The following is a 21,001-nucleotide window of genomic DNA, read 5'->3' as shown; positions in this document are numbered from 1 at the left end:
AAAAAATTACTTTTCTGTGACAGAATGGTGCAGATGTGAATGCCAAGGACATGCTGAAGATGACAGCTTTGCACTGGGCCACAGAGCACCACCATCGAGATGTTGTAGAGCTACTTATCAAATATGGAGCTGATGTCCATGCTTTCAGCAAGTTTGATAAATCTGCCTTTGACATAGCCCTGGAGAAAAACAATGCTGAGATTCTGGTCATCCTTCAGGTCCTGTTCTTTTTATACACCACAGTATACTTCAGTTGAAGTTAAGGATTTTTTGTAGGAACTGAATCAAAACTGAATTTTCTCTATCTTATCAAAGTAGTACTTCCACTATGTCTCAATCTTGTGACTCAGTGTCATTAGTATCTTTAAAAATAATAATAATATTCTATAAGGCCCTGAATTATTCATGGTGATTGAAGAACAATGTTGTGGCCAGTACAAAAATAAGCTTTATTTGGCTTTAGAATGTTTTTTTCTCCATGAAAATTTCCCTTTCTAATTAAACTTGACTTGGGATAATATTAAAATCCTCTTTATATTTTATGAATATACATCAGCTCTTGTGAGGTAGTACATAGCTCTAAAGCATATTGAGTCATAAGGAAGCCATCTCAGAATTAAAAATCAGCTGTGATGATATCATCCATTGATTTCCTAAGCCAGCACTGGTATAGCAGGAAATAACAGGATGAGAGATACAAAGATTAATAGGACATAGCCCTGTCCTTGGAGTGTTTACAGTATGATGAAGGTAAAGACAAGATATAAAGCATTACAATACTATGGTGGTAAACAGATACCTAGGAAGTGTTACAGGAGGGAGTATTGATAATGCTTAAGGCAAGGATTAAAGTATATGTAGACTCTGAACTGAGTTTTGAAGGAGTAGTAGGCAGAGATGTGAGAAAATGATATTCTAGGCTAGAAAAAGCAAATCAAAGACACAGAGGTGGGAAAGGACATGGAATATTCAGGAAGGAGTAAGTAGTTCTGTGACCAGAGATTGGGCAAGAGAAGCAGAGTTTGGGAGTGGCAGGAGCTAAGGCTTGAGAGGCTGAGTTCTGAACATAGGGTTGTTAGATGGCATGCAAAAGAGTATGGACTATTTTGTGGGCAAGGGGGATCCAATAGAAGCTTTTAAGTAGAGAATTGATATGATAAGATTTTTTAAAACGATGATTCTTTGGAGTGTGGTACAGACTTGAGAGAGAAGACACTTAATGCCGAAGACCTTCATTAGGCCAGGCAAGAGCCAATGAAGGCTTGAATTAAGGTAGTGATAATGGAGGGTAGAGGGGCAGATTCAAGAAGGAATTTTACAGTAATCAGAGAATGGATAATCCGTTTCAATTGAAGCTCTTAGCAAGGGGATAATTATATGTAAAAAAATAGCCATTTCTACTGTATTATCAGTGGTTGGTTGGTTGGTTGGTTTTTTCTGAAATGGTTCCCTATAGACTGGTTATTCTCTTCAACTTTCAATTCCTTGTTTAGAGCCCTTTTATAATTCGACTTTTTTTTAGTAGTGATCATGTTTGTAGAAAACTGCTTATGAAAGTAAAAAAATAAAATAAAGATAAGCATCTTTATACCGAAATTGTGCAGATATCTCTAGAAGCAGAAGTGCAGCATATGGAACTAGACTTTAAAATCCGGCACTCATTTATTTGCTTGTTATATATTCTCTTAGGGATTTCTTCAATGGCAGAATGGAATAAGTAGTTGGACAAAACTCTGGAGAATATTGTTCTCTGTAGATTCTCTGCAGGGATCTCCAGCTAGCACATTGTGCTGTACATAATTGATCATAGAATATTAGTGCTGGAAATTACTTTTTAGGCCACCCCCTTTATTTTTCAAATTAAAAACCAATATCCAGAGAGGTTAAGTGAATTGTCTAGAAGTTTTTGCAAATAATAACGCCTTTTTTTTTTTTTTCTAAAGTAGAGATAAGCTTGGGAAAGCAATCTAACGTCTCTGTTGCCCTGGTCTGAGAAAAAACAGTCGTCTTAATGAGAACTGTGAGGTCCCTGGGACATTGTGCGCCGGAACTAGTTCTGCTTGACAGAGCATTGTGGGGGGGGCTGTTCAGTAACTGTATAACTAAGGCTGGTTAGTAAGTGTTCTGACTTTGAAATATCTTGCATTGTTTTATAGGAAGCAATGCAGAATCAGGTGAATGCTAATCCTGAGAGAGCCAACCCTGTGACTATGGGTACCCCATTCATCTTCACGTCAGGAGAAGTTGTCAACCTTGCAAGCCTTGTTTCTTCAGCCAGCACCAAAACAACCTCAGGTAATGTTCTGATAATGTGACATTTATTTTAGACTTAAATGAACAGAATTACAGGTTTTCTTATGAGATGAATAGGTACCCTGTCTGATACCCACTCCTTTATTAAGGTATTCCCCAAATGGAAGATTTATAATAGATTTAAAAGCTAATGCACTTATTCTTTCTAGGGGAAGGGAAAATCATACATTGGGATTGTACATAAGTGTTTGCTGTGTTAAAAGTAAAATATTCTACAGATTAATCTGTTGAAGGGTTATGTCTGACCCCAAAATGAAAATGTACGGGTGCTTTAATATGGTACTGCTAAGGAAAATAGTTAAATATTTATAGTCTAAGGCAGTAACAAAGCAGAATAAACATAAATGGTTGTTGGAATGTTGATATAAAAGAGGTACATGTGATTATTTGACTAAAGTGTAAGAGTCTTGATTTGTTCTTGAGAACATATATAACAACAAAATAGCAAAGAAAAGCACTTGGTGTTGATCTTTTGAGACGTGTATGTTTTTAACAAAAATATCTATCTAAAAAGGAGCAAATCCACTTTGCTGTACAGCAGAAACTAATACAACATTATAAATCAACTATACTCTAATAAAAATTTTTAAAAAATAAAAATAAAAAGGAGCAAATTGAGTTTATTTTCAACATCTCCTTACAAATACTTGTTTTACAATGAAGGAACTTGTGTCCTCATTTAAATAAATTTTCCTACTGACTCTTGGTTTCTTTTTCTGTTTCTGACTTTCATTTAAAAATACGCAACTGTATTCATAGTTAAGTTTGTAAAATATCAAAGGAAGATCTTGAATGAGGTATTATTATTGAGAGGCATTGTAAAATAGAAAGAACATATACACACTATACCTAGAATTTTGCATTCAGAACTGCTTTCAAATACTGATTTATTACTTGACTAAGATGCTTGACCTTGGAAAAATTACTTCTCTAAGCCTTCTGTACTCATATATAAAATTGGTATATAATAATCTACTTTATGAGGTTGTTGTGAGATTGAGATTTTGTATTTCAGTACCCATTTTATAGTAGGGCTTCAATAATAGCTAATGTTAAGTGGAAGTATAACTTCTCAGTGAAGGTTTAGTCCATCATGCCCACAAGGGGGCAGTAGTCACCTTCATTTTGTAAACTATCAACTTGTTTAAAATCACTGTAATCAGAATATTCACAGCCATTTGGATTTGTTGTGGTTCAGGCCACACTGATTAGAACAAGTGCTTTTTTAATCCAAAAGTTTGTAGAAGCCAATAAAGTTATACGTTCACAAACACGTATTGAATAAAAAGAACTAGAGTTAAGTCTTTAGTCTAACTACTGAAATTCTCCAGATTCTTATCTGGAATGATAAGCAAAGTTGAAGACATTCAGGATAGAGATTCTTAGCCTTGATTCCCATGGACCTATATCATGCTTGTCCTGTTGCTTTTGGCAAACCTACTCTTCTTTCTCTCTTCTGTATGTTGATAACGGCAAATTGAAATTGCTAAACCGTCACATAATTAGAGCTGATCTCTCCAGTGTCATCTTACTCATGAAGCGTTTCTACCTAGCTATTCCCCTTTAGGGGATTGGCCTATCTGATGTTTAATCAGTGCAGATAAAAGGAGAAAAGTTATAAGCCAAATTCAGGTTGTGTTATTGAACTGGGTTAAAGGATTTTCTTTTCCTGAATGGCGGGGCAGGCCTCTTGTTTCCCATCATCCAGTAATATTTTTAAGAATTAACTGGGGCTTCCCTGGTGGCGCAGTGGTTGAGAGTCTGCCTGTCAATGCAGGGGACACGGGTTCGAGCCCTGGTCTGGGAAGATCCCACATGCCGCGGAGCAACTAGGCCCGTGAGCCACAACTACTGAGCCTGCGCGTCTGGGGCCTGTGCTCCGCAACAAGAGAGGCCACGATAATGAGAGGCCCGCGCACCGCGACGAAGAGTGGCCCCCACTTGCCGCAACTAGAGAAAGCCCTCGCACAGAAACAAAGACCCAACACAGCCATAAGTAAATAAATAAATAAATAAAAATACAGATTCCTAGAGTCTATTCCCTGAAGGTCCAACGTATCAGGTCTGGAGTAGGATATAGAAATTTCCTTGAAACAAAACGAAACAAACCACCTGAGAGAGGATAGGGAATTGTATACTTAAAAAAAAAAAAAAAAAAAAAGAATTAACTGAAAAGACCTTAAAAAAAAAAAAAAAAGAATTAACTGAAAGTATCCTAGGATTATCATTTTGGTGGATTTTTTTTTTTACTGCGCCCCACACCATGTGGGATCTTAGTTCCCCGACCAGGGATTGAACCCATGCCCCCTGCATTGGAAGCCCGGAGTCTTAACCACTGGACTGCCAGGGAACTCCTTGGTGGATTATTATTTTTTTTTTTTAAAGACAATCAGATGTTTTTATTTATTTTTGGCTGTGTTGGGTCTTCGTTTCTGTGCGAGGGCTTTCTCCAGTTGTGGCAAGGGGGGGCCACTCTTCATCGCGGTGCGCGGGCCTCTCACTGTTGCGGCCTCTCTTGTTGTGGAGCACAGGCTCCAGACGCGCAGGCTCAGTAATTGTGGCTCATGGGCCCAGTTGCTCCGCGGCATGTGGGATCTTCCCAGACCAGGGCTCGAACCCGTGTCCCCTGCATTGACAGGCAGACTCTCAACCACTGCGCCACCAGGGAAGCCCGGTGGATTATTTTTGATAGCAAAATCCAGATTATAAAGTTTGCTTTCAATTTTCCATTTGTGACTAAAGATATCAGTCATCAGTGCCACCATCAAACTGCAGTGATTTGGGAAGGCAGACTAATTTAAACATTAATCAGAGCAAAACAAAGTTATGAAGATGAATTTCCTGTTTCTGTAGAATCATAAGATGCACTCCAAAATCAAATATAAATTGCCTTATGTTGGTTCATAAAGAGTACAGGCTTTGGAATCTAATAATTAGGTTCTAATCTGGGCTCTGACATTTACTAGCTGCATGACCCTGGGCAAGTTACTTAATTTTTCTGGATCTAGTTTGCTGAGGTTGCCTAGCCAACCATAGCACACTACCCTAAATCCTGGTCTGAAGAGCTTATTTATTTATATAAGCCTCATTCTGAATAGGTAAAAAGTTGTCACTAACAATGCCATTTCCCTTCCAAAAACAAGAGCAACCGTGCACATTTCACTTTATTTGATGTGGGGGTCTTATATGAAAGAGAATGAAGGAATTAACATTATTTAACAATAAAGTACTTTATTTTCCTAGAACTCCCTGGGGTAAGTCTAAAGAGGTAATTTGCATCATCTCTTCAGTTTCAACTGTATATGTCAGAATACTAAACGTAATTTTTCACGTAAGTTCTTCATTTTGCTATTGAGGGGAAGTTGGGTGAGTCATTATGTTTGAATCAAAGGGAGAGCACCCTTAGGTTGGAATCATTATATGCTAAGAAGTATATAATGCCTTTCTCATGAAGCAGTTCTACCCAGGTATTCTCCTTTAGCTTGGTGGCCTACCTGATGTTTGTCCTAGAACTTTTTTTTTTTTTTTAATAAATTTATTTATTTTTATTTTTGGCTGCATTGTGTCTTTGTTGCTGTGCGCAGGCTTTCTCTAGTTGTGGCGAGCGGGGGCTACTCTTGGTTGCGGTGCGTGGGCTTCTCATTGCAGTGGCTTCTCTTGTTGCGGAGCACGGGCTCTAGGCGTGCGGGCTTCAGTAGTTGTGGCTCGCGGGCTCAGTAGTTGTGGCTCGAGGCCTCTAGAGCGCAGGCTCAGTAGCTGTGGCGCACGGGCTTAGTTGCTCCGTGGCATGTGGGATCTTCCCAGACTACGGCTTGAACCCGTGTCCCCTGCATTGGCAGGCGGATTCTTAACCATTGTGCCACCAAAGAAGCCCTGTCCTAGAACTTTAATTATAACAGCGTTGCTTGTGTGTGTGTCTGTGTGTGTATGTGTGTGTTTTAACTGTGGTAAAATAATAACAGCCTTTTTTTTTTATTGTTAGTGACTTATTGTCACATATATTCCAACCTCCATGAGGCATATATCTGAAAATTGCTTGTTCCTTGTTTGTTTCATCTCTGAGTTTTATGTCAGCACTTGGTACGATAGTCTGAGTGATAAGAAAAACATGAACTAAGCAGGAAAATTAGAGTATAGGCTATAGCTGAATCTTGCTCTTACTGAAGTCATTAGATAGACACAGGCTCCTTTCTAGAGGTCAAGCACTGTGTTCTACTCAGACCATTTGGTTCCCTGAGTATTTTATGAGAAATTAAAATAAGGATATCATTACTATCTCTACCCTTATCTTCACTCCCACAGTCGTCATCCAAAAGCTTTGAGTAAGATAGTTTGCAGGGCTTCCCTGGTGGCGCCGTGGTTGAGAATCTGCCTGCCAATGCAGGGGACATGGGTTCAAGCCCTGGTCTGGGAAGATCCCACATGCCGTGGAGCAACTGGGCCCGTGAGCCACAGTTACTGAGCCTGCGCGTCTGGAGCCTGTGCTCCGCAACAAGAGAGGCCGCGATAGTGAGAGGCCCGCGCACCGCGATGAAGAGTGGCCCCCACTTGCCACAACTGGAGAGAGCCCTCGCACAGAAACGAAGACCCAACACAGCCATAAATAAATAAATAAATTAATTAATTAATTAATTAAAAAAAAAGATAGTTTGCAGCTATGTGTATTATACAAGTAATCCACCTTTTTATGGAAAAATCTTCTGAAATTTAAATTTATAAACCAGTTAAACTAACTAGATTAATCATATCAGAAAAGGACTTTAAGTTTTTTTTAAGTATTTTACAGATAATTGACTTTTTTTAAGCATAGTAGTAGAAGAACTTAAGAGTACATTTAGGGCTTCCCTGGTGGCACAGTGGTTAGGTATCCGCCTGCCAATGCAGGGGACATGGGTTCAAGCCCTGATCCGGGAAGATCCCACATGCCGCCGAGCACCTAAGCCCGTGAGCCACAACTACTGAGCCTGCACACCTAGAGCCCACGCTCCGCATCAAGAGAAGCCACCACATTGAGAAGCCTGCGCACCGCAACAAAGCGTAACCCCCACTTGCCACAACTAGAGAAAGCCTGCGTGCAGCAGTGAAGACCCAATGCAGCCAAAAATAAAATAAATGAAATTAAGAAAAAAAAAAGAGCACATTTAAGAAGAAAATAAGTGTATCAGTCACATTTCAGTCAGGAGACAAAGCTACATATGGTGTAGTTTTATTATACGTAATTTTATTATACATATAAAATAAATATATCTATTTTATTATACATATATGATAAAAATATATATATATAAGTATATAATTTATAAGCTTATAAACTTAATTTATAAACACTTGTTAGTAACAGTGGAGTAACTACCGCGAGCGGAGGAGAACTCTAAAGAAAACAGGAATAGCCAGTATGGGGAGCAGCCGCTACTTCTGTATGACAAAACTTAATCTCATGCCAGATGACAAGAAATATTTATGGGGGTCCAGCTTCAGTATCACAAGATATGGCAAAGAAGAGTGGATCTGCAGCCAAGAAGCAATTAATTCACAACTGGTACAATAAGTATCTCTGAAATTATAGTGAAAGACTTAGGGAAATGAAATTCATGTTATAAAAGTTTGATTTATGCAAAACTGTTGAGTAATACTTTCAGTTCATAAAGTTAGGAGTGCCTATTGCCAGATCTAATACACTTCCCTCTTGGAACTTAGCTGTAAGGATATCACACAGATACAAGAGAAAAAGGTTATGAACAAATTGTTTTTTAAAAGCACATCATGACATAACTGAAGTAAGTAAAGTAGGTAATTGTTTAGCCTTTGACATTCAATATGTGAAACTTCAGGTTTTTAATGTTTTTGCACTTGAGGTCAGTCCTAGTCTTCTCACCTCTCTAGCTGATGAATAGAAGTAGCATGGTTGAGTAAAGCCCAGGAGGGGCCTATTCCCTCACCACTGCTTAGTCTGGGGTGAGGCATGCTTTGTACGCTTACTGCCTGCTGCCAAGGAGAGCTCTGCATAGCCAGCCTAGGGAGTGGGTGGCACTCCTGGTCTGTTAGCTACTGATGCTCAGCATTGGCAATGCCAAGAGAATGATCAAATGAAGGGAATGTAGTGTGGCCCTATACCAAGCATATTACCTTAATCCACTTTAAAGGGAAGACTTTAAACCTTAAAAGAGTTTTAACACCATGATAATTGGTTTTTGTAAGTTTGTATTAGAGAGCAAGATTAAGCACATTAGAGTGAAAAGCTGAGGTTTTGATTTAATAAGACATTTTTAGTTCATCTCCATTTATTCTCTCCGCTGGACCTCATTTGCCTTTTTTACCGAAATAGGTGACCCCCATGCCTCCTCAACAGTACACTTCTCAAATTCTACCACCTCAGTGCTGGCCACCCTTGCAGCTCTTGCTGAGGCATCAGCCCCCCTCTGCAACTCACACAGAGCCACAGGTAGGTAAGGGATATCTGCTGGGTGAATCACCATTTCTTCTTTTGCTTTTGAATCTCCAGCAGATTTAATTTGCATGAAATGTTAAAGAATTATGGTTAGAGACAGCTAGGATAAAGGGATGTAGAGTCATTGAGCATCAGAAAGAAAAATCGCTAAGTGATATAATCAGTCAGCTGAATAATATCAGAGAATGACTAAGTTATTCCTTTGTAGTTTTGCAGCTTCAAGTTTGTTTACCCTGACTCCAGTTGCATCAGATTGAAATGTTTAGTCTTATATTAGCAGAGTTTTGGAAATACTCTATGTTATGTTTTGTCTGATGCTATCATAGAATGATTCAAAATAGCAGCCTAAATATCTTGTATTAAAGCATCAAAATACATGGGACTGCTACCTCGCTCATTTTTATATTCTTTGTACCTCAGGTTGGCTTGCTTTTATTTTCACTGGAGATGTTATTTTGGCATTTCCAGTGGATTTGTGAAGATACATAATGTATAGTGCCCTTCTTATTTTAAAACAGAAAGGTTTCAGGTCACTTAGCCAGAGCTAGTGACCCACAGGGAAAAGACTTAAGGCTTCATATAGGTAGGGGACAAATAGTCATAGGTAAGGCTAAATAGTCATTTAGGAATCTTTCTGGAAACCTCTGGCAGTCTGCTCCATCATAAATGAAAGCAGATTGTTGATTTCTTTCTGCTGTTGACATTTGGATGCTGAGAACATTCCTCCAATCCTATTTTTCCAACTGGCAACAATCATAAAGATCTCTACTCAGATGTGTATGAGTGAACAGCATGGCAGAGGAAAAAGCAATGTATTAAACTTGTGCTTGTTATTCTTTTGATTTGTTCTTTGATGTTGGTTAAATCATTTAACTTCTCCAGGTCTCAGTCTCCTCATCTCTGACATGATGGTTGGATTAGATTACCTGTCAGGGTCCTTTCAGCTATAACATTTAACTGTTCTTTGTTTCTAAGAGGTGTGAATGCTCTATTTCCACTGAACTGCCTGAATGTGTCTCATATGGATAGTCCCTACCCCACTTATTGCAAAGTTCTACTTGTGACTCTTTAGATATAGAAATTTCATAGTGGTAGGAGCTGTTTCCCCTAATAGTTATTGGGGATACTGACTAACCAAACTGGAATTCTTTATTCAACATGATACGTGTAAAGCTCTTAGAAAGTACCTGGCACGTAGTGTCATTGCTGTTAATGTTATTGTTGATGTGTCAGATGAGAGAAGCCATCTACTATTTTTGTCTATCAGACTTCTTCAGTGTTTTGACTTCTTGACATATTATTTTGTTAATTCACTATTAAATGCCTTTATTTCTTATAGAAATAGATCTACTCTAATTTATAGTTACTTTTCTAAGCTCTCTAAAGTTATTTAGACTTTCAAGATGCTTTCTGAAAAAGGAGTTCCGAGATAAAATATGTTTGGGAAACTCAGCATATCTTATTTTATATTAGAGAGTCACAATGCTCATTAGTCTATTAGGGTCTCTGATACTTCCTACAAAATAAACAAACACAAAAATTTAAGCATATTTAAACGAGCATTTTGAAAATGTATTTGTACGTAGAACCTATCTTTAGTGAAAGCTAACATGTCAATGAAGACATTTTATTTATTTATTTATTTTTATTTTTGGCTTTGTTGGGTCTTCGTTGCTGTGCCTGGGCTTTCTCTAGTTGCGGCGAGCGGGGGCTGCTCTTCGTTGGGGTGCACGGGCTTCTCACTGCGGTGGCCTCTCTTGCTGCGGAGCACGGGCTCTAGGCGTGCGGGCTTCGGTAGTTGTGACACATGGGTTTAGTTGCTCCGCGGCATGTGGGATCCTCCTGGACCAGGGCTCGAACCCGTGTTCCCTGCATGGGCAGGCGGATTCTTAACCACTGCACCACCAGGGAAGTCCCTGAAGACATTTTAGAAAATACTGTTCTAATGCATTCCCTGTTTTCTTTCTTTTTTAAAAAAAATTTTTAATTTATTTTTATTTATATTATTTTTGGCTGTGTTGGGTCTATCATTGCTGTGTGCGGGCTTTGTCTAGTTGTGGCGAGCGGGGGCTACTTTTCATTGCGGTGCACAGGCTTTGCGGTGGCTTCTCGTTGCGGAGTACGGGCTCTAGGCTCGCAGGCTTCAGTAGTTGTGGCACGCAGGCTCAGTAGTTGTGGTACACAGGCTTAGTTGCTCCGCAGCATGTGGGATCTTCCCGGGCTTGAACCCATCTCCCCTGCATTAGCAGGCGGATTCTTAACCACTGCGCCACCAGGGAAGCCCTCCCTGTTTTCTTTTCGCCTCTGACTTAGCATTGTTTACAGGAGCTTGCTTTTGTGAACTGTTGAATCTAACTTTTTTTTTCAAGTTTTTCTATCCCTGATATTATCAGTTTTAAGGGGGCTGAAATTACTATACTCCTATTTTTTTTAAAGCTGAAATGTTATGTTTCCTTTTGTCATCTGTAGCTAATTCAGAGGAAATCATAGAAGGAAATTCTGTTGACTCATCAATCCAGCAAGTGGTGGGGAGTGGAGGCCAGAGGGTCATCACCATAGTGACCGATGGAGTCCCTCTGGGTAATATCCAAACTGCAATCCCTACTGGAGGCATTGGCCAGCCATTTATTGTAACTATGCAAGATGGACAGCAAGGTGAGTTATACCATTTAGACAATTGTTTATTAAAAGATACTTTAGACACTCAACACACCTCTAAAAATGAGGCATTAGGGGGACTTCCCTGGCGGTCCAGTAGTTAAGACTCCGCACTTCCAGTGCAGGGGGCGCGGGTTCAATCCCTGGTTGGGGAACTAAGATCCCACATGCCACGTGGTATGGCCAAAAAAAAAAAAAAAAAAAAAGAGGCATTAAGGCAAGTAGTGGGAATGGGAGAAAGCCAGATGCCAGATGGGACAAAGAAGCTCTGAAAAAGGAAAAGAAACAGAAGCCAGGCTGGCAAAGGCTAATTCTCCTAATATATATAAAATCTGTGAGTAAAACCAATAATCTGGTGGAAGAAAGAGCAAATAATGTCAACTAGTAGTTCACAGAAAAGAAAATACTGATGGTTCTTAAAAATAGGAAAATACATTCAACCTACTTCTTTCATGCAAGAGAAATATAAATAAATACTGCAGCAAGATACCATTAAAACACTATATTGTCAAGGGTATGGGGAAACAGGCAGTCTTATAAACCACTGGTGAGAGTGTAAATTACTGCATCCTCTGAAGAGCAAACTGTCAATATATATCAGTATTGAAGATGCATATACCTTTTGGCTAAAAAGTTATTTTTCTATGAATTTATATTCACACACACAGAAATGACATATATACTAAATTGTTCATTACAGCATTATTTGTAATCATCAGAGATTAAAAAGAACCTAAGTAGAAGTCATTAAGGAACTGGATAAATAAATTATGATACACCCCACCCATGCAATGGAATACTATGCAGCTATAAAAAACAATGAGGAAGATTCTTGTATACAAGTATGGTCTGATCTCCAAAATATATTAAGTGACAAGAGCAAGATGCAGGGGTGTGTAGAGTATGCTACATTTGTATTTTTTAAAAAGGGAAATATATGTATATTTGCTAATATGTTCGTAGACTTAGACTATCTCTGGAAGAACATTCAGAAACAACAGTGATAACATTGGTTTCCTTGTGGCAGGGCACCTGGGTAGCTAGGGATGGATAGGAAGCTTTTCAATGTATATGCTTTTATCGCTTTTAATCTTTGAACCATGTGAATGTATTACTTATTCAAAAAATACATAAGTAAATTTTTTTTGAAAAAAGAAAGAAACTAATCATTACAACTTCATTCCTCAGAAATGCTGGAGAAAGAGGGTTGGTATAATTACCTTTTGTGTCATCAAAATTTTGACTTGGCCTAAATAATTATGGGGATTTTATAATTTTCAAAATATTTGAGTTGATGGATCTTTGCAGTATGGGAAGAAAGAGTAGAAATTAAACCTTTATAATTCAGGCTTTGGTATCGTAAGTTCTTGGAGCTTTATTTGGAAATATACCACTGATATTTTTGTGGACATGATTATCATTTAAAGTTTTGGGGGGCTCATTGAGTAAGTGAGAGACTCTGCTTGTAATGGAGTTAAATAAATGAGAATGAAGTTGTTTTAAGGAAAAAATAAAATTTGAGGTTTTGCCTAGATAAACTACACTACTTTTTTTTAAATTTTTTTTAAAAAAATTACTTATTTATTTATTTTTGGCTGCGTTGGGTCTTTGTTGCTGCATGCGGGCTTTCTCTAGTTGCGGCGAGCGGGGGCTACTTTTCGTTGCAGTGTGCAGGGTTTCTCATTGAGCCCAGAGCACGGGCTCTAGGCGCATGGGCTTCAGTAGTTGTGGCACACGGGTTCAGTAGTTGTGGCTCACGGGCTCTAGAGTGCAGGCTCAGTAGTTGTGGTGCACGGGCTTAGTTGCTCCGCAGCATGTGGGATCGTCCCTGACCAGGGCTCAGACCCGTGTCCCCTGCCTTGACAGGCGAATTCTTAACCACTGCGCCACCAGGGAAGTCCACTACACTACTTTTTACAGATGCATTTAACCAGGCCCAAAGAAGGAGAGCTGAAATTTTGTGAATTAATTGTAAGAAATTTTTAATCCCAGACAGAATTTCCATTTCCACTTAGCAGATATCCAAGCTGCTTTCTACTGCTATCAGTTGATGAGTGTTCAAGGAATACTAGCTAATCTTAAAATCAACCAAAACAAATAACTAGGTAAATCTGCTTTAAACAAAAATCGTAATGTATCCTAAAACCTAAGTATAATTTTAACTTTTTATTTTGAGATAATCATATATTCATTCATGTGTAGTTGTAAGAAGTAATACAGAAAGATCCCGTATACCTATCACCCAGTTTCTCCCAATGGTAACATTTTGTATAACTCTAGTACAATATTACAGATGGGAAATTGACATTGGTACAATCCACCAACCTTATTGAGATTTTTTCCAGTTTTATATGCATTCATTTGTGAGTTTGTGTTCTATGCAATTTAATGCATGAGCACCACCAAAGCTGAGATACAAAACAGTTCCATCACCAAGATTCCTTGTGCTACTCTGTATCCCTTGTGTTATAGCCACTTCCCTTCCCACCTCATTCCTAACCACTGGCAACCACTAACTCACTCATCTGTTCTCTATCTTTATACTTTTGTCATTTCAAGAATGTTATATAAATGGAATCATACAGTATATAGCCTTTTGAGATTGGCTTTTTTCTCTCAGCATAATTCCCTTAAGGTCTATCCAAGTTTATGTTTGTATCAATAGTTCATTTCTTTTTATTGCTGAGTAGTATTCCATGGTATGGATGTACCATAGTTTGTTTAACCATTTACCTACTTAATCTGTCTCCAGGTTTTGGCTATATCTGAGTAAAGCTGTTATGATCAATCATGTACAGGTTGTATGGGAACATAAGTTTTCAATTTTGGGGTAAATTTCCAAAAGTAAAATTTCCGGGTCATATGGTAAATGCATGTTTACTTTTATAAAACACTGCCAAATTATTTTCTACAGTGACTGTACCATTTTACATTTCCACCAGCAATTTATTAATAATCCAGTTTCCCACATTCTTGCCAGCGTTTGGTGGTATCACTATTTTTTTTTTTTAATTTTAGCCATTCGGATAGGTGTGTAGTGCATCATGTGTGTTGTGTGCATATGTGTGTTGACCCTTTTCTCACTTATCTATAAGAGAAATCGTTAAATTAGACACAGCTAATGGCAAACTGCTTTCATGAAAGGTTTCTCAAAATTCTTATTTAAGATATCAGACCTACTTTAGATAAGTTATTCCTGCAGAATTGTAAGCTAAGTGGTCACAGCTTCTGATCTACAGTTAGACATTTCTATATAAAAGCCTCAGAGTTGGGTCTTAACTGCATGGCTTCCAAACCTGCAAATCTTCACCCTTCCTTTCTGAGGTCTTCTTAGTGCCTCTAATCTTTTTGGTTTCTCTCTGTAAAGCCATGCCTTGCCTGTTGATTCTAAAATCCAAAGAGATATGAACAGTGAGATATCAGAGAATATATTTTAGTTTAGATGATTTTTTTTTTTTTTTTTTGGCTGCGTTGGGTCTTTGTTGCTGTGTGCGGGCTTTCTCTAGTTGCGGTGAGCAGGGGTTACTCTTCATTGCGGTGCATGGGTTTCTCATTGCGGTAGCCTCTCTTGTTGCAGAGCACGGGCTCTAGGTGGATGGGCTTCAGTAGTTGTGGCTCACAGCCTCTAGAGCGCAGGCTCAGTAGTTGTGGAGCACGGGCTTAGTTGCTCCGTGGCATGTGGGATCTTCCCAGACCAGGGCTTGAGCCCGTGTCCCCTGCATCGGCAGGTGGATTCTTAACCACTGCGCCACCAGGGAAGCCCTATATTTTAGTTTATTGTCTGATTCAAAGTAAGCAAAGTCTCTTTGTTTTACTATGTATTCATCACCTCCAATTGGTGTCCTTTGGCTTATAGTTCTAACTGTACCTGCTGGTCAGGTTGCAGAGGAGACTGTCATTGAAGAAGAGGCAGAAGAAGCAGAGAAATTGCCACTGACTAAGAAACCAAGGATAGAAGAGATGACAAACAGTGTGGAGGAAAGCAAGGTAATGTTTTTAGCAGTGGTGGAGAGAAGAGAAGGCAAAGATTCAAAAGCCAGAACTTTCAAGGCCCAAACCCTTCTTTTTTTGTCTACTCTCAGGAATTCTTACCTGTGGTGGTTTACTTTTACAGGAAGGCACTGAAAGAGAGCTACTTCAGCAGCAACTCCAGGAGGCTAATCGAAGAGCCCAGGAATACCGACACCAGCTCCTAAAGAAAGAGCAGGAGGCAGAACAGTACCGCCTCAAGCTAGAGGCCATGGCCCGACAACAGCCCAATGGAGTTGATTTCACCATGGTTGAAGAGGTGGCTGAGGTAGATGCTGTAGTAGTTACAGAGGGGGAGATGGAGGAGAGAGAGACAGAAATGACTGGAGCAGTAGGGACCACAGAGCCTCATACTGGAGTTTCCATGGAAACTGTTTCAACTTAATGTGCAAGGGCCACAGCTTGTGCTGTGTCCATCTTTTTCCTCTTTTTAAAAGAAAATACTAAGGACAAACATTGTATAAAAATTAAGAATGTCCTAAAGAAGAAAACTATAGCAGGGTACAGAGTTTGGGCTCAGGAAGGCTCTCTATGCAACTGGAAAATTCAAAGCCAAATTTAGGGAACAAGTCTTCTGAGGGACCAAAAGAATAAGGACCAAATTTCTCAGCTCACATCATTGCTTGAAGCATAGAGGTAAAAGAATCCTGGATGTTGCAGATTGATTGTTTTTTAAATAACTGACTTTCTATCAAAAGATTTTAAAATAATATCCCTAATATGGACACACCCAGAGCCTTTAATATTATAGTTGTACCATCAAGTGACCTGAAACTTTGCCTTAGGTTTATGATGTGTACCTGTTAGAGGAGAAACCTAATTGGGAGGAGGGATTAGACGCAAGTTTTGGGGAAGAGAAAGAAATATATTCCACTTCCGAAGGAGCGGGCAGGCACTCCCCACTATCCTGAGTTAATTTCACTGAAAAGAAATGTGTGATTGCCTGACTAAATTTGCATCCATTGTGTGTCCATAGCTCAGATGCCAGTTTAAGAAACTGAAATAGAATTTTTAAAAACTGGAAAGGAGAGAAGTGTATATAAATCCAAAATCCTCCAGGCTGTGCCTCTGCAGTGCTGGAAAGTGGCCAGAAAGAGGCTCGTGGGGTTAGGAAACAATCTGATCCTGAGATACCAACTTTGCTCTGGCTGGATTTTATGAAATTGCAATCAGGAGGGTAGTCTGTTGTCAGAACAACTTGCTTCCAACCATTTATTTATGTAATGTCAAGCTTTAATATCAACTTTTTAATTTTATAAAACTTTGTTGAGTTTTCTAAGTGTGCCTTTCTGTGGAACTTACGTGGTATCCTCTCATATGCAAGAAAAGACAGGGGGAGAGATGAATGCTGAGGACGTTGTATAGCTTTCTCCATCTTATTTGGGTTGAGTAAATCGCTCTGTTTCCTTAAGGTCGGGCCTTGTGCAGAGCTTTTGTGCCTTATAGGTGCTCAGTGTGTGCTGGCAGAGGGAGTGAGAACTACCAGTGCCGTAATGTAAGGAACCAAAGATTCTGACCAGATGCTTCGTCACCTTACTGTCTTCTCTCCCACTATGCCTGCTCCCTTTGCCTATATACTTTTGAAAGTATTTCATTGCTGGGATTTCTTGGAGTTTTTTTAAAAAAAAAGGGAATACGGATGGAGAGAGAGAGGTTATGGAGAGGTCATCATCCTGGACTTGCTTGCTTGCTTGCTTTGTTGTAAATTAGAAGCAACCAGAGGGAGCTGTGCCAAGTAAACATTTGAATGACTGTTTAGAATATGGTTTTCTTAATTATCAATCACGGGGAAAACATACATTTTTAATTTGGAATAAAATGTGACAGTTAACATGGTTCTGTTTACCTTGATTAGTGAAGTAATTTGCTGCAGTTTTCCAGAGGTGCAGAATCATTTGGGGCTCAAAATAGACTGAAAACATAACTCCCCAAACCAAATTTAACAAACAGAATTGGCTATTAGAGGTTTATAGACAAAAATATCAGTTTTTTTTGTTTGTTTTTTTAAATTTATTTATTTATTTATTTTGGCTGCGTTGGGTCTTTGTTGATGTGCGCGGGCTTTCTCTAGTTGAGGCGAGCGGGGGCTACTCTTCGTTGCGGCGCACGGGCTTCTCATTGCGGTGGCTTCCTTTGTTGTGGAGCACGGGCTCTAGGTGCGCAGGCTTCAGTGGTTGCAGCACGTGGGCTCAGTAGTTGTGGCTTGCGGGCTCTAGAGCGCAGGTTCAGTAGTTGTGGCGCACGGGCTTAGTTGCTCTGCGGCATGTGGGATCTTCCTGGACCAGAGCTTGAACCCATGTCCCCTGTGTTGGCAGGCTGATTCTTAACCACTGTGCCACCAGGAAGGCCCAAAAATATCAGTTTTGAAATTAATCTTGGCTGTGGGCCACCGTAGCTAGGTTTTCTCCATGGACCAAGTACTAAGCACTTCCCGGATGATCAGAGATTAGTCTGCACTGTTGGGGATGATGGAGAAATGCAGTGGAGCAGCCTAGGTAAGGGAGAGGGTAAAATTGTGGTATCTGCTGTCAAATCGTCCTATTTCTGTTTGCAGTATTTTTCCTTTTTCTGAGTCCCTTTGTGAATCAGGTGCTAACAATAAGCTGCTATTGTGTGCCATTTCAAAGCTTTAGCTTAACTATAGAGGGACCAAGTGTTATTTTAGATGTGTTTTGTGTGTGTTCTTGGTGCATACATTGACTTTAATTCCTTCTTTTATTCTTTCCTGTTAAGGGAGTGGAGGTTAACTGTGTAGAAAATATGCAGGCCCCAACCACCTCACTCTCTGAGGTAGCTTCTGATTGAGGGCAGGGAGTTTCCATCCAACACTCCCTTCTGAGCATACAGAGTCCCTACTGTTTGGGGGAACTGTTTAGAGTTTCTTATTATTCTTTTTTTGTAAGAGCCTATCATTCCCACCCAGTAAAATATCTAATACAGCCCAAGTCATTTTTGATGATGGGGTCTCTGAGATAGGGAGTTAAAGGGGGGGTTGGGATAGGGAGAGAGAGAAGGGAAATGTCTAGAAAGGGGTGGGTAGCAAAAGGGCATTTGTTTTTATTTACTTGGAATAGACCTTTTAGCATCCCAGAGAAGGGAAATAGGACTTGATCTCTAATTGTATTGTCATAGAGAGAACGGTAGGTCAGGATCCCTTGAAGTAGTTAGATTAAATATTAAAGACATGAATGGCAGTACCGTTGTATGATTTTGCGTATTTTTCTGGATCAGCCATGGAAGTTGGAAAAATGTTGCTATATCTTCTGGGTTTGGGGATTCCAACTGGCTTATTGGTAAGGTTGGATTACAGAGAATCAAACAGACAAATGGTTCAGAGATGGTACTTGAGCAGGAGAAACCTGAAGCCTAGGATGATTGCCTACTTTAAAATAAAGCTGCTTTAATAATATCAGTATTAATATAGGAATATTAGACCCTACATTTACATTTTAGTTTTAAGCTTTCCCCTAAAAAGGAGAAAGAAATAAATCTTAATATTTCTGTTCTTGTTCCTGGCTTCAGGGAAATTACTTACAGATGTATAAATGTACATTCCCTTCCTATCATTACCTCTGTGGGATCCCTTAATTGTAATGCCAGAGTTGAGGTCTCTTAATTGAAATATGGGAGAACTTGGCTTTAGGTTTTCTGTATATTGAACTCAGCACCTTAAAAGATGTTCTTTTTCTCTGTCAGATCTGTGTTTCGTAATTTTTGCCTTTGCTTCTCCCCCTTTTTCAGCCTTAGCACTGCATTATTAAAATGTTTATGTCTGCTTAGTAATATTAGAAATCTGTGGCATGCAAAATGACTTTCTTTCTTTATATTGCTGTAAAAGGAATGAATTTAACAGAGGGCTCTCCCGTTGAAGTTAGGTGTTTTGTGACCAGGGCATTTTTAACACCCCTTTGCTGCATGTATATATTGTGTATGTTTATAAATACATATGAATTTTCCCACTTTTCTCTTTGTTTATTTGAGGTTCAACTCTAAAGTACCTGGTAAAAGCTGGAAATATTTTTATTTCATTAAAAACATTAGAGAGGGTTTCTTTCAATTGAGTAAAGGCACTGAGGAAGAAAAAGCATTACTTTGGCCCTTTTTCTGAGAGGCATGCTCAACAGGCAGTAATGAGAAACCTGAGGAGTGAGGCCCTAGGGAGAGCTAGTACCTAGCTTTGCAGAGATTTCTTTAGCATACAGTGTGATGACATCGCGTAAACTGAAAGATTCAGAGCAGGGTCAGGGGTAGAGATGGAGCTGCCTTTCCACAGAGCAAACCTCCTTTCAGCTCCTATGGTAGCTGTTTTGACTGGCATTTGTATAATTTCTTACACCTCTGAAAAGGAAAGAAACCCTAGATAAAGTTCCATGGCAGAAGGAGCAGACATTCTATACATCTGCTTCCCAGTTTAGACATCTCAGCCTTTGAAGGAATGATCATTTTGAGAAAGCTTCTGTGGCTCTTTCCTAACAAACAACATTATGGACCCCCAGAGCTAGAAGACATGAGGCATATAGTGAACTATTCCCAGAAGTTTAATATTGAGTGGGAATCGGTTTTTGTCCAGATTTGTTGGAGAATGGCCTCCTGTTCTCTACTTGTTATATAGACATCTCTGTATGGCCAGAAAAGGAGCTTTAGAATGGAATACATCTTAAGACCGCCTATGTGCTGCTCTAGGCTCTTATCTATTTCCACTTTATGTGATCTTTTCTCCTTCTGAGTTAGTACTCTATTTCCTATGCCAATATATTTAACAAGAGACCAGGAGCAAGAAGGATGTGAATTTGAATTAAGTAGCTTTAAACCTCTGGTGCTGCCTTTTTTTTTTTTTAAAGCCTCTCTTAAGATTAGGAGGTGGGGTGATATCCCTAGACTCCAGACTACTACATAGCAATTTGGCTTGTTAATGGCAGGAAATTGTGATTCCCTGTCTCTCTCCTCCCCTTTCCCCTCTAACTACTTCTGCGTCTGTGACCCCATTGTTCTTATCTCATTGAGTCTTTCCCAGGCACTAGAATTTAATTAATAGGTCATTTCTAATCTATGGGCCTTGTCTTTCCTCTTTCTGTTCCCCTCCTTCCCTACCACATATTTTCTGTTTATTCTTAAGTGGTTTGTTTCTGAGAATTAATCTAGGTCATACCCGATATCCTGTGCTTCCTAGTTGGTTTCAGGCATCTTGCTCTATCAACAGTAATGATAGCAGCAGCTCCCTTCTCTGGCTTTGCCCTGTGTACTGTCCTTCTGCCAAGGCCATTTGTGTTGGGGGGAGCAGAGAAAGGGTAGGTGGGGTGCCTAGCTTCTTCTCAAAACATCTTCAGTTTTTCAGGTTGTCTGACAGCTTTATGTACAGTATGTTTTAAGAAAACTTAAGTATACTTCTCTTTTTTATTTAGGATTTTAATTAAATAGGGTTTGATTCTGATGAGCAAGTTTGTGTGTGTGTGTGTGTGTGAGCATTTGTGTGTATGTACACCTATACAGATCTATATTATATATACAATTTTTGTACTATCATTTAAAATAAAAAAATGTTTCTTACTAAAA

General features: G+C 39.3%; 1 protein-coding gene across 5 annotated transcripts in view; it reads left to right on the top strand.

The window, feature by feature from the left end:
* The window catches only part of GABPB2 (GA binding protein transcription factor subunit beta 2), a 27,459-nt gene extending 6,458 nt beyond the window's left edge, over nucleotides 1–21,001 (top strand). For 3 of the 5 annotated variants that reach the window (XM_082361862.1, XM_082361859.1, XM_082361860.1), the window contains 6 exons: nucleotides 24–218; nucleotides 2,157–2,295; nucleotides 8,639–8,755; nucleotides 11,231–11,416; nucleotides 15,276–15,406; nucleotides 15,534–21,001. In XM_082361862.1, coding sequence (XP_082217988.1) covers nucleotides 24–218; nucleotides 2,157–2,295; nucleotides 8,639–8,755; nucleotides 11,231–11,416; nucleotides 15,276–15,406; nucleotides 15,534–15,833 — 1,068 coding nt within the window. In that variant the 3' untranslated portion in view covers nucleotides 15,834–21,001. The remainder of the gene's footprint in view (nucleotides 1–23; nucleotides 219–2,156; nucleotides 2,296–8,638; nucleotides 8,756–11,230; nucleotides 11,417–15,275; nucleotides 15,407–15,533) is intronic. The other 2 variants (XM_082361863.1, XM_082361861.1) reach the window with 1 other exon arrangement.

Source organism: Balaenoptera borealis (genome assembly GCF_965194805.1).
Source record: "Balaenoptera borealis genome assembly, chromosome: 1".
In the NCBI taxonomy this organism is placed as follows: Eukaryota; Metazoa; Chordata; class Mammalia; order Artiodactyla; family Balaenopteridae; genus Balaenoptera; species Balaenoptera borealis.
Note: the sequence above shows the minus strand (reverse complement) of the source record. Positions and strands in the feature narration are given on the sequence as shown.